The sequence below is a fragment of the Lampetra planeri genome, chromosome 5 (genome assembly GCF_965212315.1).
Source record: "Lampetra planeri chromosome 5, kcLamPlan1.2.h2, whole genome shotgun sequence".
Lineage (NCBI taxonomy): Eukaryota > Metazoa > Chordata > Hyperoartia > Petromyzontiformes > Petromyzontidae > Lampetra > Lampetra planeri.
Window position 1 is genome coordinate 12,756,957 of NC_136111.1, and position 26,340 is coordinate 12,783,296.

Consider the following 26,340-nt stretch of genomic DNA (forward strand, 5'->3'; position numbering starts at 1 on the left):
TAAATAAAATAACTCGGTCTGTAATGTGTTTTGCTCAGAATACATTTTTATAGTTTGGTGGTAGAGCATGGCTTTCTTCAGGACTTGTACCAATGTCCTGATTGAGGCCAGACATCCAAAAACAGCCATTTCTTTGAATGTTCTTTCAACAGGAGGAAAGCCAGGCATGACTGTATTTTTGCCCCTCTACTTGCTTGTAATCTCTGAAGGAGCAACAATTAATTATTCCACGTGTATACTATATAGTGCTCTGTAATTGCTTGTGAATGATTGTGTAAAGTTTTATACATGTGTTATTGTGAGAATAGGTTTTCCCCTTTCTGGCAACAAACAGGTGTTAAGAAGATGTTAAAAAACCATACTGAAATCTTTTACAAGGAATCATGTCTGCATTAACCACAATACTTGTGGTCAGAATCCAAACAAAAAACACTTTGATAATATATGCATTGTCTTTGAAACTGATTGGTCCACACCAGAGACCGCTTTCTTTGAAGCCTAGTTTCAAACGGTGTTAGACCAGAGGACGCCAAAGGCGCCAGAAGGCGTCCTCTGGCCAAAAGGCGTCCTCTGGCCAAAAAGGCTTCCTCTGGTTTAACACCTTTGGCACTGTGAGGCCCTCATTCAGCAGTGGAGTGACAAAAGGACTGTACTTGTACAATGAGCGCTCACCTGGTTGAAGATATGTCAATAATGTGTATGAGCTGAAATGCAAACATGTACATCAAAACACATATAGAGGTAACAGTAGGCCCAGCACCGTGACCACAAGGTTACCTTTGGCTCCAATATACCAGTGTTCATTTGTTCTTGACCAAATACATAAACACAAGTACCTTCCACCCATTTTAGGCTGAGTTTGCCTAAGACAGAACATGTTTGTGCACACCTGGAGATACTAGGCCCGTCGATGTTGTTCTCGAGGAAGTTTTCTTTTGAGCCTAGTCTCAAAACGGTGGACGCCAAAAGGCGTACACAGCACAAAGACAATGCACTATCAGCGTAATGAGAGCTCAGGGTGAGTAGCAGCTACATCATGGGACCTCCTTTGCCAGCACCAAAATATGAGAATATTTTCCCCCTTGTTTGTGTTATTGTCTTTGCAGTTTAATGCATGTAACTGTGCCTCTAAATGTGTGGCTGTGTGACTGTATAGGTGTTTGCCTGGCTATGTTTTCCATTGTGTGTCTGGTTGTACTTGTAACTGGTGAAAACACACCTCCCCCTTGTGTTGTGCTGGCCTAAATAGGTGCTTACAAACAGCATTTTCTTAGACAGTCCAAGGTTAAATGGAGGATTATTGTATGAGATGGTGTGTGTGTATATAAGTATGAATTTGGCTGCTTGAGTTCGATTCCCGCTCATGGCCAACACTAGTGACGATTATCTGAACCAGTCCTGGGCCTCTTCGAGATCGCCTCAGCCTCAAATGAGTACCTGGTTGAGTGTGTAAAGATCGCCACTGGGGAGACAAAGGTGGCCAGGCGTGGTGCTGGCCACCCACCTCCTCATGTGCTGTGCCAGCCTTCATAGGTGCTTGCTAATAGCACTTGCCCCGAAAGGCTGTTAAGGCTACACAGGGAATCTTTGTGTATGAGTGCAGGACTGTTAAGTTTGAGGAAAGAAGATGCATTATCTGTAAATTGTTGCAGCAGGAAGAATGAGTGAGTGGAGGAGGTTCTGAGTGAGCAGGTTTTTTTTGGTCACTTGTATGAGTCTGATTGCGTGCGATATGTGCATGTGTAAAGCTGATTGCGCTGTGTTTTGCGTGTGAGTGTTTGACGAGGCCCAATTGCACGTCACACTTGGTAATAAGTGAGTTGACAGGCCTGTAAGTGTATAGCAGTATATGGAATGGTGCATGTTTAGTGGTGTGTGTGCGGTTGGGTTTGTGTGATTCTGTATTTTTGGCTCTGGGTGGTTGTGGATGAATGTGTGTTTGGCTGGTCCAGTTTGAGGAGCTGGTAACCCATTTTCATTTATTTCCTTTATCAAACGACCAAAGAACAAAAATCCAAGTAAGAATGTGTCAAAGGTTCTGAGAGAACATGCATCCATTTGTTTTCTAGCCAAATCAATATGGTAGAGCCAGCAGACTAAATCCCCGCCCCCACTTTCAAGAGCTTCTTAAAGCGGCAGTTAATTGATTCAGCTGGCCACGTGGAATATTTCAACGCTCACTGGGGTAGAGAGACTGCCATTCCGCGGTCCGGAGCTCTTCCGGTACCGGCTAGAGAACTGGGGAATACAGGCTCCTGTTACAACGAGGGGTGCACAGTGATTTAGTCAGGGCAGGATAACTTTTAAAAAAATGAGTGGCTCATTCCTGAGTGTGGAGGCGATGATTGGGAGGTGGTAAGTGCTAGGCTGTTGTATACTCACCTGCCTATCAACAGATGTTGAGGATTGATGGGATCGTTGTCATTGGAGTGTGTGTGTGTTTGGGGTGTGTTTGCGTGCGCATGTGACCTGTGTCTGTGTGTGCAAAAAAGATCTGGACAAAGTCCCATCGGAGAGTTCCTCCGGCAGACAAGGCTGCATTGGTGGGTCATGTAGCCCGCATGCCCAGCCACCACATGCCTCAACAGCTTTTGTTCAGCGGGGATAGAGGGGGCTAAATGGGCACGGCACGGGCTAGAGAAGAGATGGAAAGATGTGGCACGAGAAGATGTGGAACTTAGTGAACTTGCCAATGACTGGTACCAGTGGTGTCAAGATCGGCTTCTGTGGAGGAGGCTCGTGAAGGATGCTACTGGGCAGTTGGAGGTAGTCGCCTCCAGCAACAACGGAGGGCAGAGGAGCGACGCTCACAACAATGGGAGGAGCGCCGGGCTGCTAAAACACAGAAACTTTGCACAGTCCGGGCACAAGGTGGTTAATTTCAGTCAATCAACCCATTGTACCTGGGTCTGTCCCATGACCTCTTCGACACTTCACGTGGCCTTAAAGTGCACATAGCCTGGCACAAGCACCATGGTGATGTCACCGCGACTTAGTGGAGAATTGTGGTAGTTGCAATTTTCGTGGCTCATTGCTCCATTTTTGACAAGAAAGCCATCATCAGGACTCAAGGTATGTGAAAATGAAACAGATTTTTTTCAATTTTTATTACTTTATTTTACGTGTTATTTACTACCCAGTTTTATGAATAAGTTTAACAATACTTCCCTTTGTTGAACTGTAAAATATTTAATAACACTGATCATATGGGCATTTAAATCCAGTACATTCTACATTCGACTTATGAACGGGTCTCAGGAACTATTTGTGTTCGTAAGTCGATGAATGGCCATAGTCTTTCTCCTTCCACAGGTATTCCTGTGCTGTTGTCCTGAATGGCATCCACTCTTTCTAAGTATCTGACAAAGTTGTTTGGTGATAGTGGATCTCCCTTTCTCATACCTATTGTTGTTGGGAACCATTCTATTTATTTTCCAAACTTTACTTCCGACTTAGACCTTTCACCTATATCTTGCAGAAATCTGTATCAGTCTTTTCTCTACTCCATATGATCTTAATGTTGCCCACATTGTCAAATAGGTTCTGGAAATCTATGAAATGGTTGTAAACCAGCCTATTTCTCTTTGCTTTATCTGCTGTAAGCCTTAACATCAAGATTTGCTGTATTGTGTTCCTGTCTTTGCTAAACCCTGCCTGTTCACCCACTAAATATTCCTCAGTTTGCACTTTTAATCGGTTGGATAGTATTATCATTAGTATCTTCCCCATCTGGCTCATGCGTGCGATGGTTCAGTATTTTTTACAATCGTGAGGTCACCTTTCTTGGGTATCGTCGCAAATATGTTTTTTTTCCCACTCTTCCAGTATTTTCTCTTCTCTCCATACTTGTTTTCATAGCTCATGCCTTCATGTCGTCTATTATTACTAGTCAGTTAACCAGTCACTCAGTCAATAGAATATATTATTTACTAGGAAAACAATCAATCAGAAGGCTTTCTCTGTCACCCGTCAAGATCTCACTCATTTGAAAACCCAAATTTTTTTCAGGTGCAGAAAGCATGTCAGACGATTGTGTAATATCCTTCCTCGGTTCATTAGGGATTATCTTTTTCTTTTTAAATCACGTCTAAAAACTCACCTATTTTAACTTGCTTTCCCTGTAACTTACGATAAAAATAATAATTTGTTGTCTGTTTAGATTACTCACTAATTATTACTACAGTATTCACTTTTCATCAAAAGTCTTATTTTATTGGACTTTCGAGTGTAGTTTTATTTATTTTTTATTATCAGCGTTTTATTTTGCTTAGATTTGAACTATAGTTGTAAGTGTAATTTTACTTTTAAGTACCGCACTTTGAGATACTTCAATATGAAAGGCACTTTATAAAATAGAGATTATTATTGGAATTTGCCACCCCAGTTGCCCACTAGGGGACAGCTTAAATCAAAATTGTTCAGATTTTGGGAAATTAGTTTTACAATGAGAAGTGCTGCGGCAACCATAGTCGGTAATGATTGCCTTCAAATTTCCAACGTAGACCTTTTTAAATTTGCTTAATGTTTAAACTGTCAAAAATGTGTAACTTCCAACGCCACCTACAGGACGTGGCTTGCAGTGCTCGCACACAAAACGTGCTTCGTTATCTTTTTAAATCCTTTATATTAAGTTCACTTGCTTGCTTGCGTGCTTACGACCGTGCAAATCTTTCGGTCGTGTTTTAACCCACTTCCCGTGATCCAATCGAGCTGACATTTTGCACACAGACTCGTTGTGCGTGACAATGTATTTTTGTGAAGATTTTTTTCCCAAATTTTACACTTTTTAGAAAAAAAAATTATATTTAATTACCAATTGCTTAATGGTGGCAGGCAATCATCTGACCCATAGGTGGCAGCCATCTCAAGCCAGAGGACGAGAGGACTCTAGCCGCCACGCATGTAAAGGATTTATAGTGAAAAACTTTGTTTTTACGGGTTAATTTTTAGGCTTCTGTCTCTATTGTTTTCTTTCTCTACTTTTTTGTCTGCCTTTTACTGGGCTTTGTCTCCTTGCTTTATTTCCACATAACAACAATGGAGGATGGATGACCGATTGTTACAACAATGAGCAGTGCCAGGCAACTAAAACATAGAAAATTGGCACATTGGGGTATGCAGGTGGTGCATCTGGTAGTAATCTCAGTTAACTCATAACAACTGGGTCTGTTTCTCTTGCCAGCAAGCCTTCAACACTTCCCTTGGCCTCAAAGTGCACATAGCCTGGCACAATCACTGCGCTGATATTTCCACCACTTTATTATGCATGGCGGCTGTTGATGTTGTTTTGTCTGTGTGTGATTGTGTGTGGATGCATGTTTGGCTGGGTGGTTATGTGTTTGAATTTGTCAACGTGGGTGTGTCACGTTTTCTGTGTATGTAGGTGTGGGTGTGGGTTGTTTTGTAAACATTTTGTACACATTGTGGTAATCAAGAATGTGTGTGAGTGAATATGTATGAGATTATTAATGGAATAAACCAGCACTTGTCAGAACAGCTTTCAGACCAGGAGTTGTTTGTCATCATCTTTTGTGTCAACATATTTTTGGTAGTGAGTCTTGTGTGCTTATGCCAGTAAGGATTTGTTTTTAAAGGTCGTGTCTCGTGAATGGTTTTACAATGTAAATGTTGAAGTTGCTGTATAGGTAAATGTCAGAAGGCTTGTGTGAGATGAGGTGCAATTGGTATTTTTTTTACTGCCCTACGGTTCTATTACTCTGGAGTTGATTCCCTGCTATGGATAATATTCGTGGCAGTTAGTATATCAACCTGTCCTTGGTCTCCCTAAGGTCAACTCTTCCCTAAATGAGTACTTGGTGCAGTGTGTAAATATAATAAAACTTCTTAAAGCTAGTTAGGGAGACAGCCTTTCCAGTTATGGGGGGGGGGGGTGTCTGACATACTGCAAATAGTTCATATTTTAGTTTTACAAACGATCACTTATATTTACAGGTAATTAACGCCTAACACATTTCATTAACAATCAATTACTTGATAAGAATGATCTACTCTTGAGAATTAAAGATTAACAATTCAGTAACAAGTGAGATTACTACTGTACAGTTTCATCCAAGACATTGAAGCAGAGGTGTATAGCTGAGGTTCAGAAGATGTGGGAAGTGGAGGAGATTTTTTTAACAGGTTTGAAGAGTTTATTTTGTTGTTGTAAAATAAATGTGAAACCCAAGAGAACTACTTAGCCGAGCACGTTGATGGATTGAGGTGTCCAAAGACATGAATGGGTTAAAAAAACATACACCTTTTGAATTTGTAGCTTTTGATTTTCTAGTGCATAAACATACATCAATTGTATTTATTACAATGGTCAAAAACACGGCCTTGAAAAGAAAATATATACAGACTCGTTGGGCCTTTCGGTAAAGTCACGTAGATAGAAAAAAAAATCACAACGTTTTGATCGCAACACAAGCAATCGTCTTCAGGCGAAAAAAACAGCAGGCGGATTGCTGAGGCAGGAAGAAACAGCGAGAGAGCTGCTGCAGCTAAAGGTCAGAAATGTTTGAGATGGGTACAACCCAAGGGTAAGTCGACGGGGCTAGAGATGGAATTTGCAAGTCAATGTAAGATCGCAGATCTAGGTATACCTCGGCTAATCATGTCTGCATTAACCACAACACCTGTGGTCAGAATGCAAACACAAATAAAGGCGATTGGTATGATCTTGGTGTCGCGACTTCTCTTCAGAGAAGTGAGCGACTCGATCAGATGGATCTTCTTGTCTCGGAGTTTGTTAAAACATCTAATGGTTGTGTGGAAACCCTCCCCGCAGAGGCGGTTAAATCATGACTTAAAGCTTTTGTGACTGCAGGAAGTCATATTCTTTGGGTCTTTCGGTAAAGTCACATAGATATAAAAAAAAATTCACGAAGACAATTGCTTGTGTTGCGATCGAAACGTCGTGAATTTTATTATTTTTCTATCTACGTGACTTTACCGAAAGACCCCAAAGAGTATGAATTCCTGCAGTCACGAAAGCTTTAAGTCAAAATATATTCAGTAATCGGTGACATGGCAATAGTAATTTTCCATAGCACGTAAAAAAATATGCATACCATTATAAAGAAGTGGCATTTCCTGAAATGTTACCTGATTATAAGAATATTTTAAAGCCGTGTTATTGATTATAATCTATTGAGTTTTTTTTATTGTGCTTGTATACCACTGCTAACTCAGCAGCATCACCAAATAATGTATTTATGAAAATCGTTGTGCTATAGCGGCTTGCAATTCCCAGTGTTGATAAGCATATCTCCAATTTCCTGCACATGATTAGCATAGAGACGTGTGGTCGACTTGCAATGAGGATTACTGCAGAATGCCATGTTCTCCCGCTCACAGCTTAATTAGCCCACAAACTGTGTTTTAATGCCATGTTCTCCCGCTCACAGCTTAATTAGCCCACAAACAGTGTTTTGGTAGAAGTATTTCTTTTACAAATATTTCCTTATTTTTTTACAAACAGTTTTGGTCGCCTTTCTGGCTTAATCAAGTTCCAGATTACTCGAGTCCGTATTGAAGAGGTTTTACTTTATCAGCACTGTGGAGACAACGATGGCTGGATGTAGTGCTTCCTACACCACCCCAAACATCGCACACCTGGTGTTGACGTTCATCAAAGACATCACAACATTAACTGGCTGATGCGCACATCTCCTTCGTATGTGGACAATTTAAGACAAGCCGCAGTGCGATTGTCGCCATGCAACCAACAACTATGGACGGTATAATAAACCACCGTGGCCTGCGCTCCTTCAATGGAGGAATACTAAAACTACACTAACTCGGTCATGAAGCCTTCTCTTGGCTAGCAGACCTCTACATTGGCACTTACTCCCTGAACATATTGCCATTCGCAAGCATAGAATATACCACCTCCCCAATGTCTCCTCAATAAGTGTCCATTAACAGTGAGTGGTGGGGGAGGGGTGAATTTACTTTTAAATATTTGTGAGTGACACTTTATGGGACCACACATCCGTGTGCTTTATTGCCTCAGTTCCTTCAAACGGAAATTAATCCGTGAAGCGTGTGTGTACAGAGAACACCCAGTGTTGGGGCTGTTCGCGAGCACTTAAGACCACCTAAGACCGGCTTGGCGCATGTGAAGTTGGCCTGGCCAACACCATGCCCGACCACCTTTGTCTGTCCAGTGCCAATGTTTACACACGTACTCCTTTAAAGCTGAGTCCACCGATGGGAGGCCCATGACTGGTTCAGAAAAATCGCCGCTGATATTGGCCGTGCCAGCAGGAATATATTTGGGTTTATAGTGCAGTGCGATAATTACTACGACTGCTCCCCACAATAATATGAAAAAAATACATTCAAGAAAGATCCCCAGTTTTAACATGTAACAGTATATTAGGGCAAGTGCTGTTAGTGAGCACCTTTGAAGGCTGGTACGGCATAGAAGGTGGTGGGTGGACAGCACCACGCCCAACTGCCTTTGTCTCCCCAGTGGCGAAGTTAACACATTGCACGAGGTACTCATTTGAAGCTGTGTAGACCTAAGGTAGACCAAGGGCCAGTTAAAATATTTTCTGTCACTGTTATTTATCTTACTCGGCAATCGAACTTTGGTTGCTGGGTACGTAGCACAGTGCACTAACCACTGCACTTCTGCTTTGTAACCACACACTGATGTACATTTACGAAAGACATATACAGTATGGTATATAAAGGCACACACAAGTACTAGATATGCACACATACACAGACATAACACGTGAACACTTCATAACGTACATGGTAATACTGTACACCATACACAACACTGGTACTTACATAAACTTTGAACCCAGGTTATAAGTAGCTGTGTGCGTGCTTACTGACGTGAGCACACAGACGAATGGGCCATGTCACGCAAAGAAAAATATCCCCCTTTCGCCATACAAACTGTTGGGGCAGATGCTATTCGTGAACACTTTTGAAGGCCATATTCATAAACACCTACATTCCGGTATGCACATACACACATCCCGCAATATGTAACGCATGTATGAACAACTGTCCAACAATATCCAGAGCACGCCTCAATTGCTGAAATAAAAAAAAAGGATTTGCAATGCCCCTGTTGTGAAATCCATATATGTATATGCTTGGCCATGGTACTGGATATTAAATCAAAGACCATTAAAGGCATATTTATGGCTCATTGACGAGACACTAGAGCTCAACACACATTTACAATGAGACTCTCCCAGCAGTTACCCATCCATAAGCTTTAATCCCTAAACCATAACGCCTTAAACCTATACAAAGTAAAATGAAGCGGCATCTGATAATATTTCATCTATTGAAAGTCAAGGAAGGTCTGTGATTGCATGAAAATCTGGTCTATGATTTTTCGATACAAAAATCTGTGGGAACAGTAGAGCCAGATATTATTTAAGTACAATCGTCACTTTTCACAGTTAAATAGGTGGAATTGTTGAAGTTTCTGGAATGAAAAATCCTTAGTTTGACACCATCCTCAAAGAGTACCACTTCTTGCCACATGTAATTTTGTTGTTTTAAGGCTGCGAAATGTACGTGCCAGTTATAAAGTTTGGATATATGAGGCTGATAGATCTGCATAGACCTGTGTGCCCATGTCAGGTGTATTGTGTACCTCTGCATTCTGTTCATCGTGTGTATTATATTGCGCCTTGGAAAGGGCACGATATAAATGCGAAATAAAATAGAATCCCTGTGTTGTCTACATATGTAGTACAGCAGTTAGATTGCTGCGTTACGAACCCGGCAAACCGAGTTGTTTTCCTGCCCACGGCCATCATCAGTGACAATTATCTGAATTGGTCCTGGGCCTCCCCTCGGTTGACTCAGCCTGAAATGAGTACTTTGTGCCATTGGGGAGACTAAGACAGCCGGACTTAGTGCTGGCCACCTACCTCCTTGTGTGTCGTGCCGGCCTTCATAGGTGCTTGCTATAAAAGCACTTGCCCCAACAATCTGTTAAGGCTTTAAGGGGGAATCTGTGTCTTTGTACAGGCCGATGTACGCACTTCTAGCTAATTGTTTTATTCTTGCCTATGGAAAAATGTTCAGTAGCTAAATTCCAATGTTGAGGTCTGCTAACCACGAGATGGCTTCAGGAGAAAATTTGTCTAGTTTAGCTATTCTTCCATGGAAGGAGCGCAGACTACATTGGTTTACTTTATGATCGATAGGTTTGGGTTGCATGGACACAATCGCACTGTGACTTGTTTTTAATTTTAAATTCATGAAGGAGATGTGTGCATTGGCCTGTTGATGTTCTGATGCGGTTAATGGTTACACTCATCTTTTAGAGTAATATCAATGCCACTTGTGTTTGTCTGTTGTGTGTGTACACGTGTTGTTTAGCATTTTGTTGTTTTCCTGTGCTTCTTATGTGCAGACAAGTGTCCTCTGCCCGGATGCAATGTGGACCCCACAACACAACTGAGCTTCGATGCCGTGAGCTCGATCCACGCGCGCATGGACGATGATGACGACGGCACCATTGACACGAGGGAGAGCGACGGCGTAAGCAACATCATCGTCACTGTCACGATCAAAACATTATAATCGTTGTCATCATCAATATCATCAACAAAAATTACACCAGTTATATCATCATCAACATACCATCATCGGCAACTTCACAATTGTCATTATTGCCAGCATCATTCACACCGTGACGGGGAAATGGCATAAGGATTTCACCAACACAAGCCTCACTAGCATTGTGTGTATGTAAATGTGTATGTGTGAGTGTTGGGTACAGGTGTCCATGACATCCCCAGGCTAAAGCCCATTTGCCCTTAGTTAAGGGACTGAAATCTTGCCCCCCGTAGAGAGCCTACAGAAAGACTGCACAGGTGTAGTTCTGAGAACTTAGGTTTAATTCTTTGCAATGTAACACGAGTTATCCTGATCCGCACCACTCGTAGTGTGGCTACTCAACCGGAAGCTAGTCTTTGATGAAGCGTGTTTACAGCAGCATCGGGGAGACAAATGCGCCTAGGCATGGTGTTCGTCACATGACCCTCTTGTGTGCCATGCCCGTCTCAATAGATACGAGCACCACTTGGTGTTCCGGTTCGTATGATTAATAATAAAAAATAATGTCTTGGACACAGTACACACACTAGAAAAGTTTAACATACATACAAATAAAGGCATTCAGGTGGTGAGCTGGTACCAATTTTCGCCAAAGCTCTGTTGTCCTCTATATATTAAAGTGTTATTTGTAAATTAATTAGTGTTTACATGTTAGTGTAAACCGGACCACCTGGAGAAAACCGACACGTGTGAGGGGGAAACACTTTATCCCATGCAGATGGAAAAGGTGGAGTCCACATTTTTTATAGCGCCTTCTCCTGGCAAGTAAGGGTAATACACATTGACACCAACAGGATTTGTGTGATCCACCATCCCTCACTGCGTTCACGGTACTGGATTATATGCCTACACCACCATCGCCTGGTGATGTAAAGACGTGTGTGTGTGTGTTTGTCTTTGTACATCCAAGTTCCTGCGTGAGGACATGGAGTACAGCGACCCGGCCACACAACACCGTCGCTTCCACGGCGGAGACCAGACAATAACGCTTAAAGAGATGTGGGCAGCCTGGCTTGCATCTGATGGTACACTCATACACACTCACAATCTTGAATGCAGTGCTTGTACCTGGACTCATTGCACATTCTCACTCGAATTGGTTAATTTGCAATTTCGTTTTATCGGCTACGTAACAATGTGTGAAAGCTACTTAGCTTGTTGCTCCACAAGAACCTCTGGGTATTCTCGGCCACAATTAATGCTCAAATTTATTTTTACTTGTGAACCATACACCCATTTAAAAGAACACCTGCGCTGGCTTGAAACATTTAGGCTGGCCAGCCTATGATCAACTGTTGATTTGACAAGACTGGATTGTGTGATGAACTTGCATATTGTAAATAATCTAGACTTCTGTTTCCATGCCCAGCCACTGCATGCCTATTGCATACTTTGTTTGGCTGAATGGGCCTAAATGGGCATGGTATGTGCTTAAGAGGAGATGGGCAGATATGGTACAGCAGGACACGGAGCTGAGTGGACCTGCGAACGATTTGTACTAGCGGTGTCAAATTCAGCTTTTGTGGAGTGGAGTCGTGAAAAACGCTGCTGAGCAGTTGCAGACAGCCACCCTCCAACAGCAACAGAGTGCATAGGAGTGACACTCAAAACAATGAGCAGAGCCCTGAACAGATACAACACAGCAATAATTTTTATTTCTTTTATCAGGTAAAACCCACTGAGCTATTAGCTATTTTCAGAAGCAACCTGGCCACAAATGATAGCTCAACAAAGTGGCTTATCATTTGGAAAGTTATAGCAGCAGCCAAATAATCCAAATGCATGTTTCTGAATGTGGAGAGAAAAACCGGAGGACCCGGAGAAACATCCACGCGACCATGGGGAGAACAAATAAACTCCAAATATTCAGGCATTGTCAGGATTCAACCCCTGAGCTTCTGCATACCAGGCGAGGGAGATGACACAGTGGGGAGCAGTCACCTCAGTAATTTAAAACAGTTATGTGACTGATGCGATAAAACCTGACCCTGTTCAGTTGCCTCCTGCGAGTGAGCCTACAACACTTTACATGGCCTTAGTGTGAACCATCGGTTGTTATTATTGTGGTGTCTGTCTGCCCCCCTCAGTTTACAATTGGACAGTGCAGGATGTGGCACTGTGGCTGGAGACTATGGTGGAGCTGCCGCAGTACCTGGAAAACTTCCTCGAGAACAACATCGACGGGCCTAGTCTCCCCAGGTGTGCACAAACATGTTCTGTCTTAGGCAAACTCAGCCTAAAATGGGTGGGAAGTACTTGTGTTTATGTATTTGGTCAAGAACAAATGAACACTGGTATGTTGGAGCCAAAGGTGACCTTGTGGTCACGGTGCTGGGCCTACTGTTACCTCTATATGTGTTTTGATGTACATGTTCGAATTTCAGCTTATACACATTATTGACATATCTTCAACCAGGTGAGCGCTCATTGTACATGTACAGTCCTTTTGTCACTCCACTGCTGAATGAGGGCTTCACAGTGCCAAAGGTGTTAGACCAGAGGAAGCCTTTTGGCCAGAGGACGCCTTTTGGCGCCTTCTGGCGTCCTCTGGTCTAACACCTTTTGAGACTAGGCTCCAAAGAAAGCTGTCTCTGGTGTGGATCAATCCGTTTCAAAGACAATGCATATATTATCAGTGTGTTTTTTGTTTGCATTCTGACCACTAGTATTGTGGTTAATGCAGACATGATTCTTTGTAAAAGGTTTCAGTTTGGTGTTTTTACATCTTAACACCTGTTTTGGCAATAAAAAGGGGAAAACCTATTCTCAAAATAATTACAATTTTATATTTACAATTTAATACCACTTAAAATGAATACAGTTTAATCAGTCACTGACAGTCACCATGAAGCAGAGATGGAAGGCTTGAGGCTCACCATATATGAGAGGCTGAAGAGATTAATTGACAGGTTTGAAGAATAAATGTATTCATAATATAAATATAAATAACAGTAAAAAAACAAAGGCACAAACGGAGAATGTAGATTATTGAGAGCGTCCCAAGGGCATGGGTTTACAACATTCCATTCAACACGTGGGACTTTAGACCTTACAGTGCACAAGCTAATGCCAATTATATGCATTACAATGGTTAGAGATCGTGTTTTTATCGGTTGTCAAGCCTTATCCCGAGCACAGCTTAATTAGAGAGCAAATAGTGTTCCGGTTGGATATCTCTTTGTTTATTGGTTTGGGTTAGTTTTTCCAGCTTCCCCAAATTTCAGTGTACTCTGAGTCCAGTTCTGAGAGGATTCACTAACATCTGATGAATCCATGTTATTTTGGGAAATAAATTTTTTGATTATCCGGAAAAGAAATAGTTTCAGATTGCTCTGAAAAAGTGGCATGACTTCTTAATGTTGAAATGGGTACATTACATCATTGTGATGTCTTATATTTGTGGGAATATCTTTGTGCTAGTTTGTGTGCATGCATGTGTAAGCGAGTGTATGATTGTGTATCTGATAGTATGCGTTATGGCCGTGTGTGTGAATGTGAGTGTATGTGGGGAGCGGTGGTGTTGCGATTAGCGCGCTGTGCTACGAACCCAGCAACCTGAGTTCGATTCCCGCTCACGGCCAACACCAGTGATGATTATCTGAACCGGTCATGGGCCTCCCCTAGGTCGACTCAGCCTCAAATGAGTACCTGTGTGTGTGTGCTGTGCCGGCCTTCATAGGTGCTGGCTAACAGCACTTGCCCCTACAGGCTATATGGGGAGCTTTGTTTTTCTACAAATGTGAGTGTGAGCTTCACACCACGACCTACAACCACTTATCAGCTGGCAGTGGTATTAAATGCCTGTGATCTAGTGCTTTGGAATCAAGCGTTGATAAAGCTCAGAGATTTGTGAAACTCCTAAACCTGCTGGGCTGTGAGGTGGTGACTCAGGGTGTGGTAATACAGAATGTGTGTACACATATGAATTTGCCTGCATGCATATGTGTGTGTATGTTCAGTGGGGAGTGGTGGAACAGTTGTTTGCGCACTATGCTACGAACCCGGCGACCTGAGTTTGGTTACCACACAAGGCCAACACCGACAATTATTTGAACCCGTCCTGGCCTTCCCCTATGTCGACTCGGCCTCAAATACCAGGTGCAATTTGTAAAAACATCACCACGAAGGAAACAGGCGAACAGGCATGGTGCCGGGCACCCACCCCTTTATATGCCGTGCTGGTCTTCATAGGTGCTTGCTTAACAGCACATGCCCGAACAGTCTGTTAAGGCTATTTGAGGGATATTTATCTTTGTATGTTCCAGGTTGGCCATCACCAACCACACATTCATGACCACCATTCTGAAAATCCCGGAGAGGAGCCACCGACACAAACTCCAGCTCAAGGCCCTGGATGTGGTGCTGTTCGGGGCACCACTGTGTGGGTCTACGCACCCCATTCCTCCCCACCGCATCCCATTACTGCATATCACATGACCATACATAAAATCACATTGACTAAATATTAAGCCACATTGATATACATCACAGCACATGTATTTATCATCAAGCCACATTGCTACATGTCAAACCACATGACTGTCCTTCATACCATGACTGCGCATCACAACACACATGTGCATCACACCAAACGGATTTACATTACACTCTATCATGCTGTCACATCCTTTTCATCCACATCTCATTGCTCCCAATCACTTTCTGTCTGTGTATGTGTGTGCAAGCAGCGGCCCAGCGGAGCCGCGTGAAGGATGTGGCTTTGGCTGTAGCGGTGGTGGCAGCTGTGACAGGCTGCTGGCTGGCACTGGTGCAGCGTCGTCGTGCCCTGGAGCACGTTGCTCGCGTTACTACCGAGCTTGACAGCCTTCAAAGGGCAGAACAGAGTCTGCTCGACATGCAGGCCAGGTGGGGACACGGGAGACTGTGGGGCAACGGTTCATGGGAATTGGAGCTGCACAGGGCCAAAAGTGATTTATCAATTTACACGGTGATAAGTTGCATCACGTATTGTGTGCATGACATCGATTTAACAACTTTGGACCACAGTTTTTGATCCAACTGTGCAATTGTAATACCAGGTCATGAGATAAAGTAATGTCATATAATAATATCCAAGTCACCCTTGCTAATGAGACTCTCCTGGTCTCTTGAATTCTCACCTGGTTAAATAAACTTGCCTCGACTTTACGAAATCACAGGAAACAGAGAGACTAGGACCCGAAGACACACAGTTGATGCTTTGTCTCGATGGCTGATGATGATATGTCTCTGGCTGACTCTGTGAGGCTCTGGATCGTGGGTATCAAATTTCTCTTCTGATGACACTGCCACCATCTCGCTGTCTCTCTCTGCACAGGCTTCTGAAGGCCCAGGAGGAGCAGCGCCAGGCAGAGGAGGAAAAGCAGAACCTGGAGATGCGGCTGCATCAGGAAGCGACCAAGCGAGCACAAGAGTGCTCTGCCCAGCCCGCGGATGAGCACGAGTTGAGGGGGCAGGGCGAGTGGTCGTTGGGCGAGTGGGCGGTGGACGAGCGGGCGGGAGGCGAGTGGGTGGCGGGTGAGCGGGTGGAGTATGAGCCGAGCGTACTGCAGGCGTGGCTGCAGCTCACGCATGAGATGGAGGTGGTGCACCATGCGACGGCTCGCTCTCATGCTGAACGCCAGCTCTCAGTCGCCCGTGACATGGTGAGGCTCGTGTGCGCTGCTCACCGACACACAAAGTCTTAAGCTAGATCTGAAGCTTTCGAGGCTGCAGGAATTACTCTTTGGTTCTTTCGGTAAAGTCATGTAGAAATAAAATAAAATAATAATATAATACAACGTTTCGATTGCAACACAAGCAATCATCATCAGGTACAAATGAATGAGAAAACAAACATATTCTTGGTTCTTTCGGTAAAGTCACGTAGAAGGGAAATAATAAAATAAAAAAAATACAATTCCCACGACGTTTCGACTGCGACACAAGCAATCATCATTAGGTGTGAAATCAATCGCCTTGTCAATCCATTGCTGATTCTTTACGCACTGAACCACACACACAAACATACACAAACACATACAAAGACAAAGATCTCCCATATAGCCTTAACAGACTGTATGGACAAGTGCTCTTAGTGAGCACCTATGAGGGGATGGGTGGCCAACACCACGCCCGGTTGCCTTCGTTTCCCCAGTACACCGCACCAGGTACTCATTTGAGGCTGAGTCGACCTATACATATGTACACACGGACATGCACACACTTACATGTCCTCTTGCTCACGAACACACACACTCACTAACATTCCCACAGTGGATTCACTAACACGCACTGGCAGCCCAACGTGTTTACGAAACAATCACTGCAGCATGACAACATGAGCCAAATAATACATTCTCCAGCACACATCACGCTCACTGATATTGAACACTCAACGGCATATGCTCATTACTTACTTGCTTACTCCTTTTCGATCCCTGTGGAGCATAAGGCCGCAACAAGCCCACGCCATGCCGGACGGTCTTTAGCAGCTTTCTCTCATTTGCTCATTAACACATAATAATGTTGTTTTTTCTTACACCCTGATATACTCACTGATATACTCGCAAGCGGCATTCACCCATATGCGAGTACACACTCACGTATGCATGCGCTCACCAGCTTAGAATCAGGATCACAATCTTTATTTAGACTGGAGGAATCCAATGAGCTATGAAGCTCTCACATATGGCCTCGGGCATGCATTGGTGCGTGTGCGTTGCTTTTGTCTGTGTGCGGAATTTTACGTGTGCATGTGTGTGCGGGTGCCCATGCAGGCCGAGAAGGTACAGCGAAAGCGCAGCTCAGTGCTGGGCGCATTCTACATCGCTCACAGCGCCTCCCTCGACGAGGTCGATCACAAGATCCTCACTGCTAAGTACGACCTCTCCTCCTCACTCACCCCCTCACTCACCCCATCACTCACCCCATCACAGCCTATCGTTCACCACATCACTTCCACCCTCATGTTGTGTGGTATAATCTCATGGGTTGGAGTTGGTTCTGCCGTAGCACGTCCTGTTGTGTGATGTGTTGTAATATTTCGTGCAGTGTAGTTGTGGGCCGTCCATAAATTACGTCATGCACCTGGGGGGGGGGGTCAGATATTTGTGACGATGTGTGACGAGGGGGGTTTGATAAATGTGACGTCACATCAAAATGCACAATTTTAAATAAATATAGACAACACGTTCTACTTCATTAAATATACTTTTTTTCAATTGTTTTCTCCTACAATATCAGAGTGCAGCAGTACATTAAATACGTGCTACAATGACAATAGTTTAAAGTTATTTGAAGCATGTTTTTTTTTTGGGGGGGGGGGGGGGCAGAGCTTTGTGACGTCATATTTGAGGGGGGTCTGACTTTTTGTGATGCCGTGTGACGAGGGGGGGGGGGGGAGTAAAAAATCGTCCAAAATCGCGTTGTCATTTATGGACGGCCCCTTATATAGTGTATTATGTTACACTGTATCGTGTGTTGTGTTATGTCATGCTGTATTATATGGAGTGTTGTATTACTTGTGGGTTCTTTGTGTAGTCTTTTGCCATATTACGGTGTTGTTTTGCTATTAATTTTTAATTTTATTGTGTTGTTGTGGTGGGTGAATGTCCAGGCAGGCGCTGTATGACGTGACCAACAGCCTGCGTGAGCGGCTCCATCGCTGGCAGGAAATAGAGAGAGTGTGCGGCTTCAATATTGTCCAGAACCCAGGCCTCAACTCCCTGCAGGCCCGCCTGATAGAGGGGCGCCAGGGAGACGGTATGGAGAGATGGGACACGGGGAGAGACACAAGACACGGGGGGAAGACATGGGAAATGGGGAGAGACGTGGGACATGGGGTCACACCTGTATATGAGGCATGGGGACACAGGGAGAGACGAGGGAGTGGGTCCACCACACAAAGGGTTGCCTGAAATCCTATGGCTGACGGTGTGAGAGCATGGGTAGGGTAGACAGACAGAATGCGGGAGAATTCACAGGGACATAGCAAGAAATGTCAAGGTATATAAAGACACACAGGACCCGGGAGGACACATGGGATATGGGAGGCAACATACAATGCATTCATGGGCGCATGGTGACACGGGATGAGACACAGGAACATGGGAGGACATACATTACATTGGAAGGAGACCTACGGATACAAAAGAAGACTGAATACATGCCAACACTAGAGGGAACACATGGACAAAGGGACTGGGACTTGGGGAGGAAGACACAGGTATATGGATGGAGATTGTAATAGCACAATCTCCACCCATCTTACTGTCTCCTCCTCCCATCATTATGCATCTTCATTTCCCTCCCTCCCTCCCTCCCCCCCCCTGTCCCCACAGACGAAATCCCAGCCTCGGCCTCCATGCCTGTCTTATCCTCGCGCCCATCCTCGTCTTCCTTGTCTCTCTCATCATCCCAGTCGGCTAATCAACTCCCCTCCAAGAGTCACGTGACCCGCTCGGTGGCCAATGATATGGCTCCTGCGGCACTGCGAGCACGTTTTGCCCACCTTCCGCAATCCGATTGGTCAAGGACCGTGTCACATGACCCTCTCCCTTTGGCGGGGCATCTCCACAAGCCCAAAGTGGCTTTCACTGCAGGCTACGTGCGGTAGGAAAATTTGGTGAACTTTAATGAACAAACTGTGCATCCATATAAGCCGATGGGCGACCTGGGGGTTGTTATAGGCAATCAGCCAGTATCACTTAGAATATTATGTTTTAATTATCAGGCTGGGTGTCTACAACTGTTAGCTCATAATTGTTGGGGCACCGAGTCAGCATCACTGATATCTTAGGTTGAAATATTAAGCTCTTATCAGCCACCTTTGGTGAAACCAGGTTCAACTATGTTTTTATTATGACAGTCCCAACCCAGTTGCTGTTGACTGCACAACAACAATTGTGTGATAAAAATACAAAAAAATTAAAACAGCAACAGGAATTAATTTTATATCGTGTCTCAATGCAAGCGCATTTTAAGACGCTTTAAAAGAATGAAGGGCAAAAAAATGCTTGAGGGTAGAAGGCTGGTGGAGAGGCCAATGTGAGAGCAGGGAATCATGGGATAGAGAAGAGAGTTACACCGTGGCAGCGCCTGGGACAAAGCAGCCAGGACCCAGCACCAACAACAACAGCACGAGCTCCAGGGACAGCCGCAGCAGCCAGGGCGGCACCAACAAGTGCAGGACAACCACGAGGGATCTATCACCATATGTGAAACCCCCTCCTGTAGACATCGCCTCGTCCTTCCACTGCATAGCACCAATGGAAGGCATTTGTGAATACTGATTTGTAATTGTCACATACATTTGCTTTGGTAAATTGGCACTTAAATAGGTATTTAGGTCGTCATTACCATTTAAAATGAAACGCAAGCAGTGAATTAATCGCTACCAAATGCATTCAGATTATAAATGGTACTTGAATTATCGTGTTACATTTGTTTAACTACAGTAACATAATTTTGGTGACACTGTACTAAGTTCGTGTTTGTCTGTGTTCTGCATCTCTGCATCTATTTTTTTCTATCTCAACCTCTTTCTCTCTCCATCTCTTTACCCTATTCCATCTCTTGCCATTCACTCTCTTATGCTGCTGCAATACCTCTCTCCTCTCCTCATTATTTGCTCGTTTTCCAATCCTTTCCCTATCCTCGCTATCTCCCACAACCCGTGTATGCTCCCTTTCCTCTCTTCCTTTTTCCCTCTTAGGCAGGGAACCAGCATGGAGTCACTGGGCTCCATATCATCTGCCCCCCTAGGCTGCACCTCCCAATCACCGACAGGACAGGTCCCATCGGGTCCTGGCCACACTCCTTCGGGCCCCGAAGACTCGAGTGAGAGCGACACCAGTGGCGGTGGTGCCAGTGGAAGTCTGGGAAGGGGAGGGGCGAGCAGTCCAGGCAGCCATGTGATGAGGTCTTCGCCCACTGCGGCTGCGGTTGCTGCTGGAGCTCCAGTCACCAAGAAGAGCCGTGCCTTAAAAATCACGCGCATCTTCAAGAAGGCGAGCATCTGAGGCCTCTGTACCATTGCACGTAAATAAATACAAATGTAGTGTTGCTTGTTTAGGGCCTCATTCACTTGTTGAAAGGTATCATTTTAATTTTGTCACTTTTATTTTTGTGGAAACTGCATTTCTATCAGCCTATGCATTTATTCCTTAATTTACAGATTTGAACACAATTGATGACATTGCTGTCACAAACCGGTATCTAGGCTGTCGATTGAATAACAAATGAATAGATTTTATACAAATAAAAACGTATTTTATTGACAAGGTTTACTAAGAAAGGCTGAAACCCAGTGTACACATGACTGGCACAGGGTAACAACAGTGCAAACCCAAGTATGCATTTCCCTCCCGCTGTGTCACTGGTGCGTGTTCCTGTGTCATCACACTGGCACTATAACTCGATCATCTGGGCTATTGAGGGGCGAGGGGTGTACTGGATAAAACAAAAAGACAGATAATGGAAAAGATTTTTAAATTAGGCTATAACAACATATTTATTGTTTACCAACTTGTAATGAGGATGAAGGCGCAAAAAGCGTAGTGTGTGTTGCTTACTAAAGCAATCGATTTGCTTGCTGACATGTGTTTTTGGTCATGTGGACACTGAGTCGCTGACTCTCAACAAGTGAGCCACTGCTCATAAACCAACAAGTGCATATAAAGGTATTTTATTTCTTTTTTTGCAAGTACGGTTAGTCCGCAACCAAGAGAGACGGCCCATGGACAATCGAATGGTTCACTGTATTTGGGCAACCAAGTAGTAGTGAAAGAATGGCTTGGTGAAGACCGGTCAGTCGGTGACAACTGTGAACGGAAGTAGGCTCAGTGCAGTCCCCCAGTCAGCACAAGAACTACTTCATCACTGTCGTAACATTTATGTTTGTCACCATTATGGTTCATTCATCATAACAGTCACTGTTATTGCCATGTTTCTGGTTATTTACTGTATGCACTATAATATGTATGCTAGGCATGTAATAATGCATTGATTTATTGATATTGATTCTTATGATCGTGGTCATAGAATTGTGTATAAAAGAATCGATAATTTTTTTATCCTGTATATTGTCTGTGGCAGCGGAGCCGTTAACAGCAATGTGCCATCAACCCAGTAACTAGAGTTACATTTCTGGCCATAGCTGCCTTCAGTGGTGAGTGATATCTGAACTGGTCCTGTGCCCCCCACCCTTAATCAACCCCCAGTGACTAGTGTGGTGAATAATAGCGAAATTTGCCCTATAATTGAAATGGTGTGTTAACGCCTCAAGCACTGGATTGAGAAAGGGCTGATATTGCATGTTATATGTAATATATTCACATAAACCTTGCAACCACCTTAGATCCCACATGGACTGCGGTCAGTGGCAAAAAAAGTATCGATTCTTGAAACATTTGGCTACATAATATTTACCTGTCAGCTCATGATATGTATGTGTGTGAATGCTTCTTCTCCTTCTGAAATAACCCGAGTCTACATGTCTCATGTAGACTCCGAGTCCAATGAATGTGGTTTAATGGTTTATTTCACATATGAATAAAAAGCATGAAACTTGAGTTGAGAAACACAAAAGGCCATTATAACCTCAATTGTTGCAATTGAGTCGAAGCATGGATTAACTTGTATTTGCTGATTGAGAGACAATGTCTTAAAAAAATCTCACGCAGTTTCTAGTTGACAATTTACAGTAGGTTCCTACTACCGTGGACTTCTTGTTTGCATGAGTACAGTGACTGAAAGTGATATAAAAATAAGATGACCGTTATAGCAGTGCATTGTCATCGAAACGTACCACGTTTCACCCCAGTGCTGTTGGGAGTCCGAGGAGTTATCGCAGAATGTATGCGTTTTGTTTTTATTTGTTGTTTCTTATAATGACTGTGTCAGGACCTGGCCACTTTGAGCCTCTTCAGAGATTAATACTTTTCAGTGCCTTTCGTGTTTTGTTTAATAACATTGCATGCTGTGCAACACATTGCCACCGGTTAGTAGTGGTTGAGCTGGAAAGTATTCCTTTTTTTATATCATCGTGGTACATTGCATCTTTAAATCCGCTGAATAGCTTTTTTCCAATGAGAAATGTGTGAGCTCCAGCTATTGGGGGTCCCCATTAAATATGAATTGCTTTACTTTGCTTTTGCTTTCAGTCAAAGTGCCTTAATATTTATAAGCCAAAGAATTAAACGCATGTTTAAAAAGAGCAATGATTGTCGCATGCATTATACAATTCATGCTATAAATCTAGACCAGTAGGCATGTAACAATACATCAGTTTTCTGCAATTTGTAATGTATTTCATGTCAATTCTGCAGCCTTTAAGAGACTATCGCTAATTGTGATGTTTAAACAACAACAACCATTTATTGAAGTAAATCATGACCCTCAATTGTGACAACTTGTCTACTCACCAGTAGTTTTTTGAAGTGAATCATTCCACTCCTGCTAGGACAGCCTACTTGTTTGGTATGTAGGAGGTCGTGGGTTCGATCCCGACCCTGACGCCTGTATATTTTGAATTTGCATGTTCTCTCCGTGGTGGCATGAATTTTTCTCCAAGTACTCCGTTTATTCCCTCCAGACTTAGAAAAACATGCGTTTTAGAGTATTTTGCTGCTAGAAATTTTGACATAAGCTATTTCGAGCTATCATTTGTGGCCAGGTCGCTTCTGAAAAATAGCTACGTAGCTCATTAGGCTTTACCTGGTAAAATAAAAAACAGTTTAATAGTTATAAAAAATAGTTTACTTCAGGTTATATATAGTAGTTTGAATTTTAATGATTTATAATTTTGGGGGAGTTTTGTCTATAGTTGGTTAAAACGTCATTCCCGAAGGACAATCTGCACTATCCAACCGAGAGTTAACACTTTTGGTAAGAGAACTGTTGGTTGGTGAATATATGGGTGAGAAGATTGAGAGAAACATATTTTTGGGAAAACTCTGCAATAATATATTCCATCTCCTCCAGAGGGGGTGTTTCTCACCTATGTATTGCCATGTGGAACCACGGGAGAGCATTCCTGTATTTATGCAAGTGTCGGTACACCTTTATTTAAACAGTCAGGACATTCCGTTATTCAACCAGTGAGTGCATTCCTTTATTTAACAATAGTAAAACATTCCTTTAACCAGGGGAGAATGTTTTAATTATAAAAGTGGTTGAATGCTTTACATGGGGGTTTGCAAAGGGTTGGGGCTTGCCCCGTGACTGCTCTCTGGTAGCCCTTCACCTCACTGTGAATCTGATGTGCGTTATTTTGCCTTGATCCGATGTGTGGTATATTGTTTTGGTCTGCACATGTTTTCCCAGCTGATGGGGATTGTTATTATCAGGAGATGGCGTCCATTGCTTCGCATACTTGGTAAGGTTGTTCTTTGCAGAGTGTAGACGTGCTTGAGCTATTGACGGGGTTGGCACTGGTGCTGAGACATGTTTGTGAACACTCTCACACGTATACACTCACACACAATAACACTAATCATCACCATCTCATATGCCGACACTCAAATATACTACCAAGACGCACACCATCACTCGCACTCAAATACATCAACACACTAACATTCACCAGCACTTGCACAACAACACATACACTCACACTTACGTACTTTATCTTTCAGCCGTATATCTTGAATACACCGTAATTCACATACACCAACACTAAACACATACAGCAACGTTCACTATAACTAACATACAACACTGACGAACACATACACCATCACTCGCATGCACCAACACTCAACCACACAAACCTTACATGGCAACAGCCAACACTCACAAGTCCTACACTTACACTTCGACACCAACACTCTTAACGTACACACGTAAGAACCAACAGTCACTTAAATAAAGTCGCCAACACTCACTCGCAAGCACTTGGTCACCAACGAGTATACATTTACCAATGCGTGCTGTTGCCCATCAATACAATATCACCAACATACACACACTTTCCTACATACCAACACATACTCGCATTCGCTAATTATACACATTCGCCCTCTCTTACTCTTAGGCTGGATTCACACTGGATTTTAGACGTGCGTTTAGTGGATGTCACATGCTTTGTGTAAATCCATTCAACCATCCACAAACTTCTTAACTTTAGGGTTACTTGGTGTCACGTAGTGTGTGTTTATCGTTTGGGCCGATATTTGGCCCACATTAACATTTGGACACTCTCCAACAAAATATTAAAAAAATCCTTTCTGATTTTTTCGTTATCCTTGGAAAGTAATGTACAATAGCTAATGATTTAAAGCAGTTTTTTCACCAATTAAATTGAATACCCATTACAAATACATTTCTCACCCATTACACTTAATAACGAAGAACTCTGAATTTGACACCAATGTTCTGACTTATTTTTTAAATCCTTTATATTAAGTTCACTTGCTTGCTTACGACCGTGCAAATCTTTCGGTCGTTTTTTAACCCACTTCCCGTGATCCAATCGAGCTGACATTTTGCACACAGACTCGTGCGTGACAATTTATTTTCGTGAAAATTTTTTTCCAAAATTTTACACTTTTTAGGAAAAAAACATTTTCATATTTAATTTAAAATACCAATGTGATAAAAATGAAACTCTTACTCAAGAAAAACTGAAATGAATAATAACATAAAACCGATGCCACGCATATAAAGGATTTATAGTGAAAAACTTTGGTTTTTCGGGTTAATTTTTTTTGCCCTTGAAAGCAGGTCTGCTACAGTCATACAGCAGCTATGGAAATGTCCTCACTTCTGCTATTAACATCTCGTTGAATTCCACTCGGTGTCCTTTATGGGAAGCTGCTTGCCACTCCCCAACCCTGATTGGCTACAGTTCCACTCGCTGAACTATAAAGTTCTACTCGCGTTTATTAAAATGTATTCACGTTACAGCCCGTAATTGATGTCGCCTCTTTTAAATAATTTAGAACTGCTTTTTGTGTTTAGTTTGTTGTCCTCCACCTCTAATTAGCACGGTTAGCTAAGTACGATGCGAAATAAGTTCAACATACATAATAGCCATTCGGTTTTGTGTGTGCGTTAAGCGATCCTGTGTGAACTCAGTCAGGCACACTCCCAACAAACCTCCCAATGGCCCCACACCCCTCACTAACACACCCTTGTTGCCACAAATTGACACTTGCGCAGTTGAGCTTTCATCACTTGTGCTGGTGGAACCTCAATGTTGGTGGTGCCTTCCGTGTGCCTGCTTCTGTGCCCATTGTCGGTTGAAATAAATATAGTGCTTTATGCCATCGCTGTATGTTTGGTTGATGTATCTAGTCCAGGGGTTGGCAACCAAAATAACAGAGACATTTTTTCGAATTTTGTACGAAACTCAATTTCAAAAGCCGTAATGCATGTGAATACATATGTAATGACTCGGACAACACGAACATTACTACGTGTTAAACGAACATTACGTCACAAAGCAGTCCTTAAAGAGGCGCATGCAGTTCCAGAGCCTGCAGGTTGCCGACCCCTGAGCTAGTCGAACTACTTGCGCACACACTCATCACTGTATAAACGTGTAATGACGACTTGACACACTTTCTTGAGATGGTTTATTTTATTGTAGACACGTTCACTTGAGCAGGCGGAGACCCCACTGCAACAGCCCCGAGTCTCCCGCGCATCTCCCTTATGTACGATCCAAGGCCACGCCCCCATTCCCAAACCTTACTGATTCTAGACGCTTGCTCTACCAGCAGACTCTACCGTCCTCTTCTGTCACCTGGCCAC

The 26,340-nt window shown here is 43.3% G+C and overlaps 1 protein-coding gene across 4 annotated transcripts in view; it reads left to right on the forward strand.

The window, feature by feature from the left end:
* LOC144718890 (stromal interaction molecule 1-like) overlaps positions 1 to 25,853 on the forward strand; it is a 33,135-nt gene extending 7,282 nt beyond the window's left edge. For 3 of the 4 annotated variants that reach the window (XM_078594481.1, XM_078594480.1, XM_078594482.1), the window contains exons 3-12: positions 10,400 to 10,527; positions 11,516 to 11,630; positions 12,693 to 12,804; positions 14,871 to 14,986; positions 15,294 to 15,471; positions 15,923 to 16,250; positions 17,364 to 17,464; positions 18,203 to 18,348; positions 18,927 to 19,197; positions 20,300 to 25,853. In XM_078594481.1, the coding sequence (XP_078450607.1) occupies positions 10,400 to 10,527; positions 11,516 to 11,630; positions 12,693 to 12,804; positions 14,871 to 14,986; positions 15,294 to 15,471; positions 15,923 to 16,250; positions 17,364 to 17,464; positions 18,203 to 18,348; positions 18,927 to 19,197; positions 20,300 to 20,606 (1,802 nt within the window). In that variant the 3' untranslated portion in view covers positions 20,607 to 25,853. The remainder of the gene's footprint in view (positions 1 to 10,399; positions 10,528 to 11,515; positions 11,631 to 12,692; positions 12,805 to 14,870; positions 14,987 to 15,293; positions 15,472 to 15,922; positions 16,251 to 17,363; positions 17,465 to 18,202; positions 18,349 to 18,926; positions 19,198 to 20,299) is intronic. The other variant, XM_078594483.1, reaches the window with a different exon arrangement.
* Positions 25,854 to 26,340: the final 487 nt, after the last annotated feature.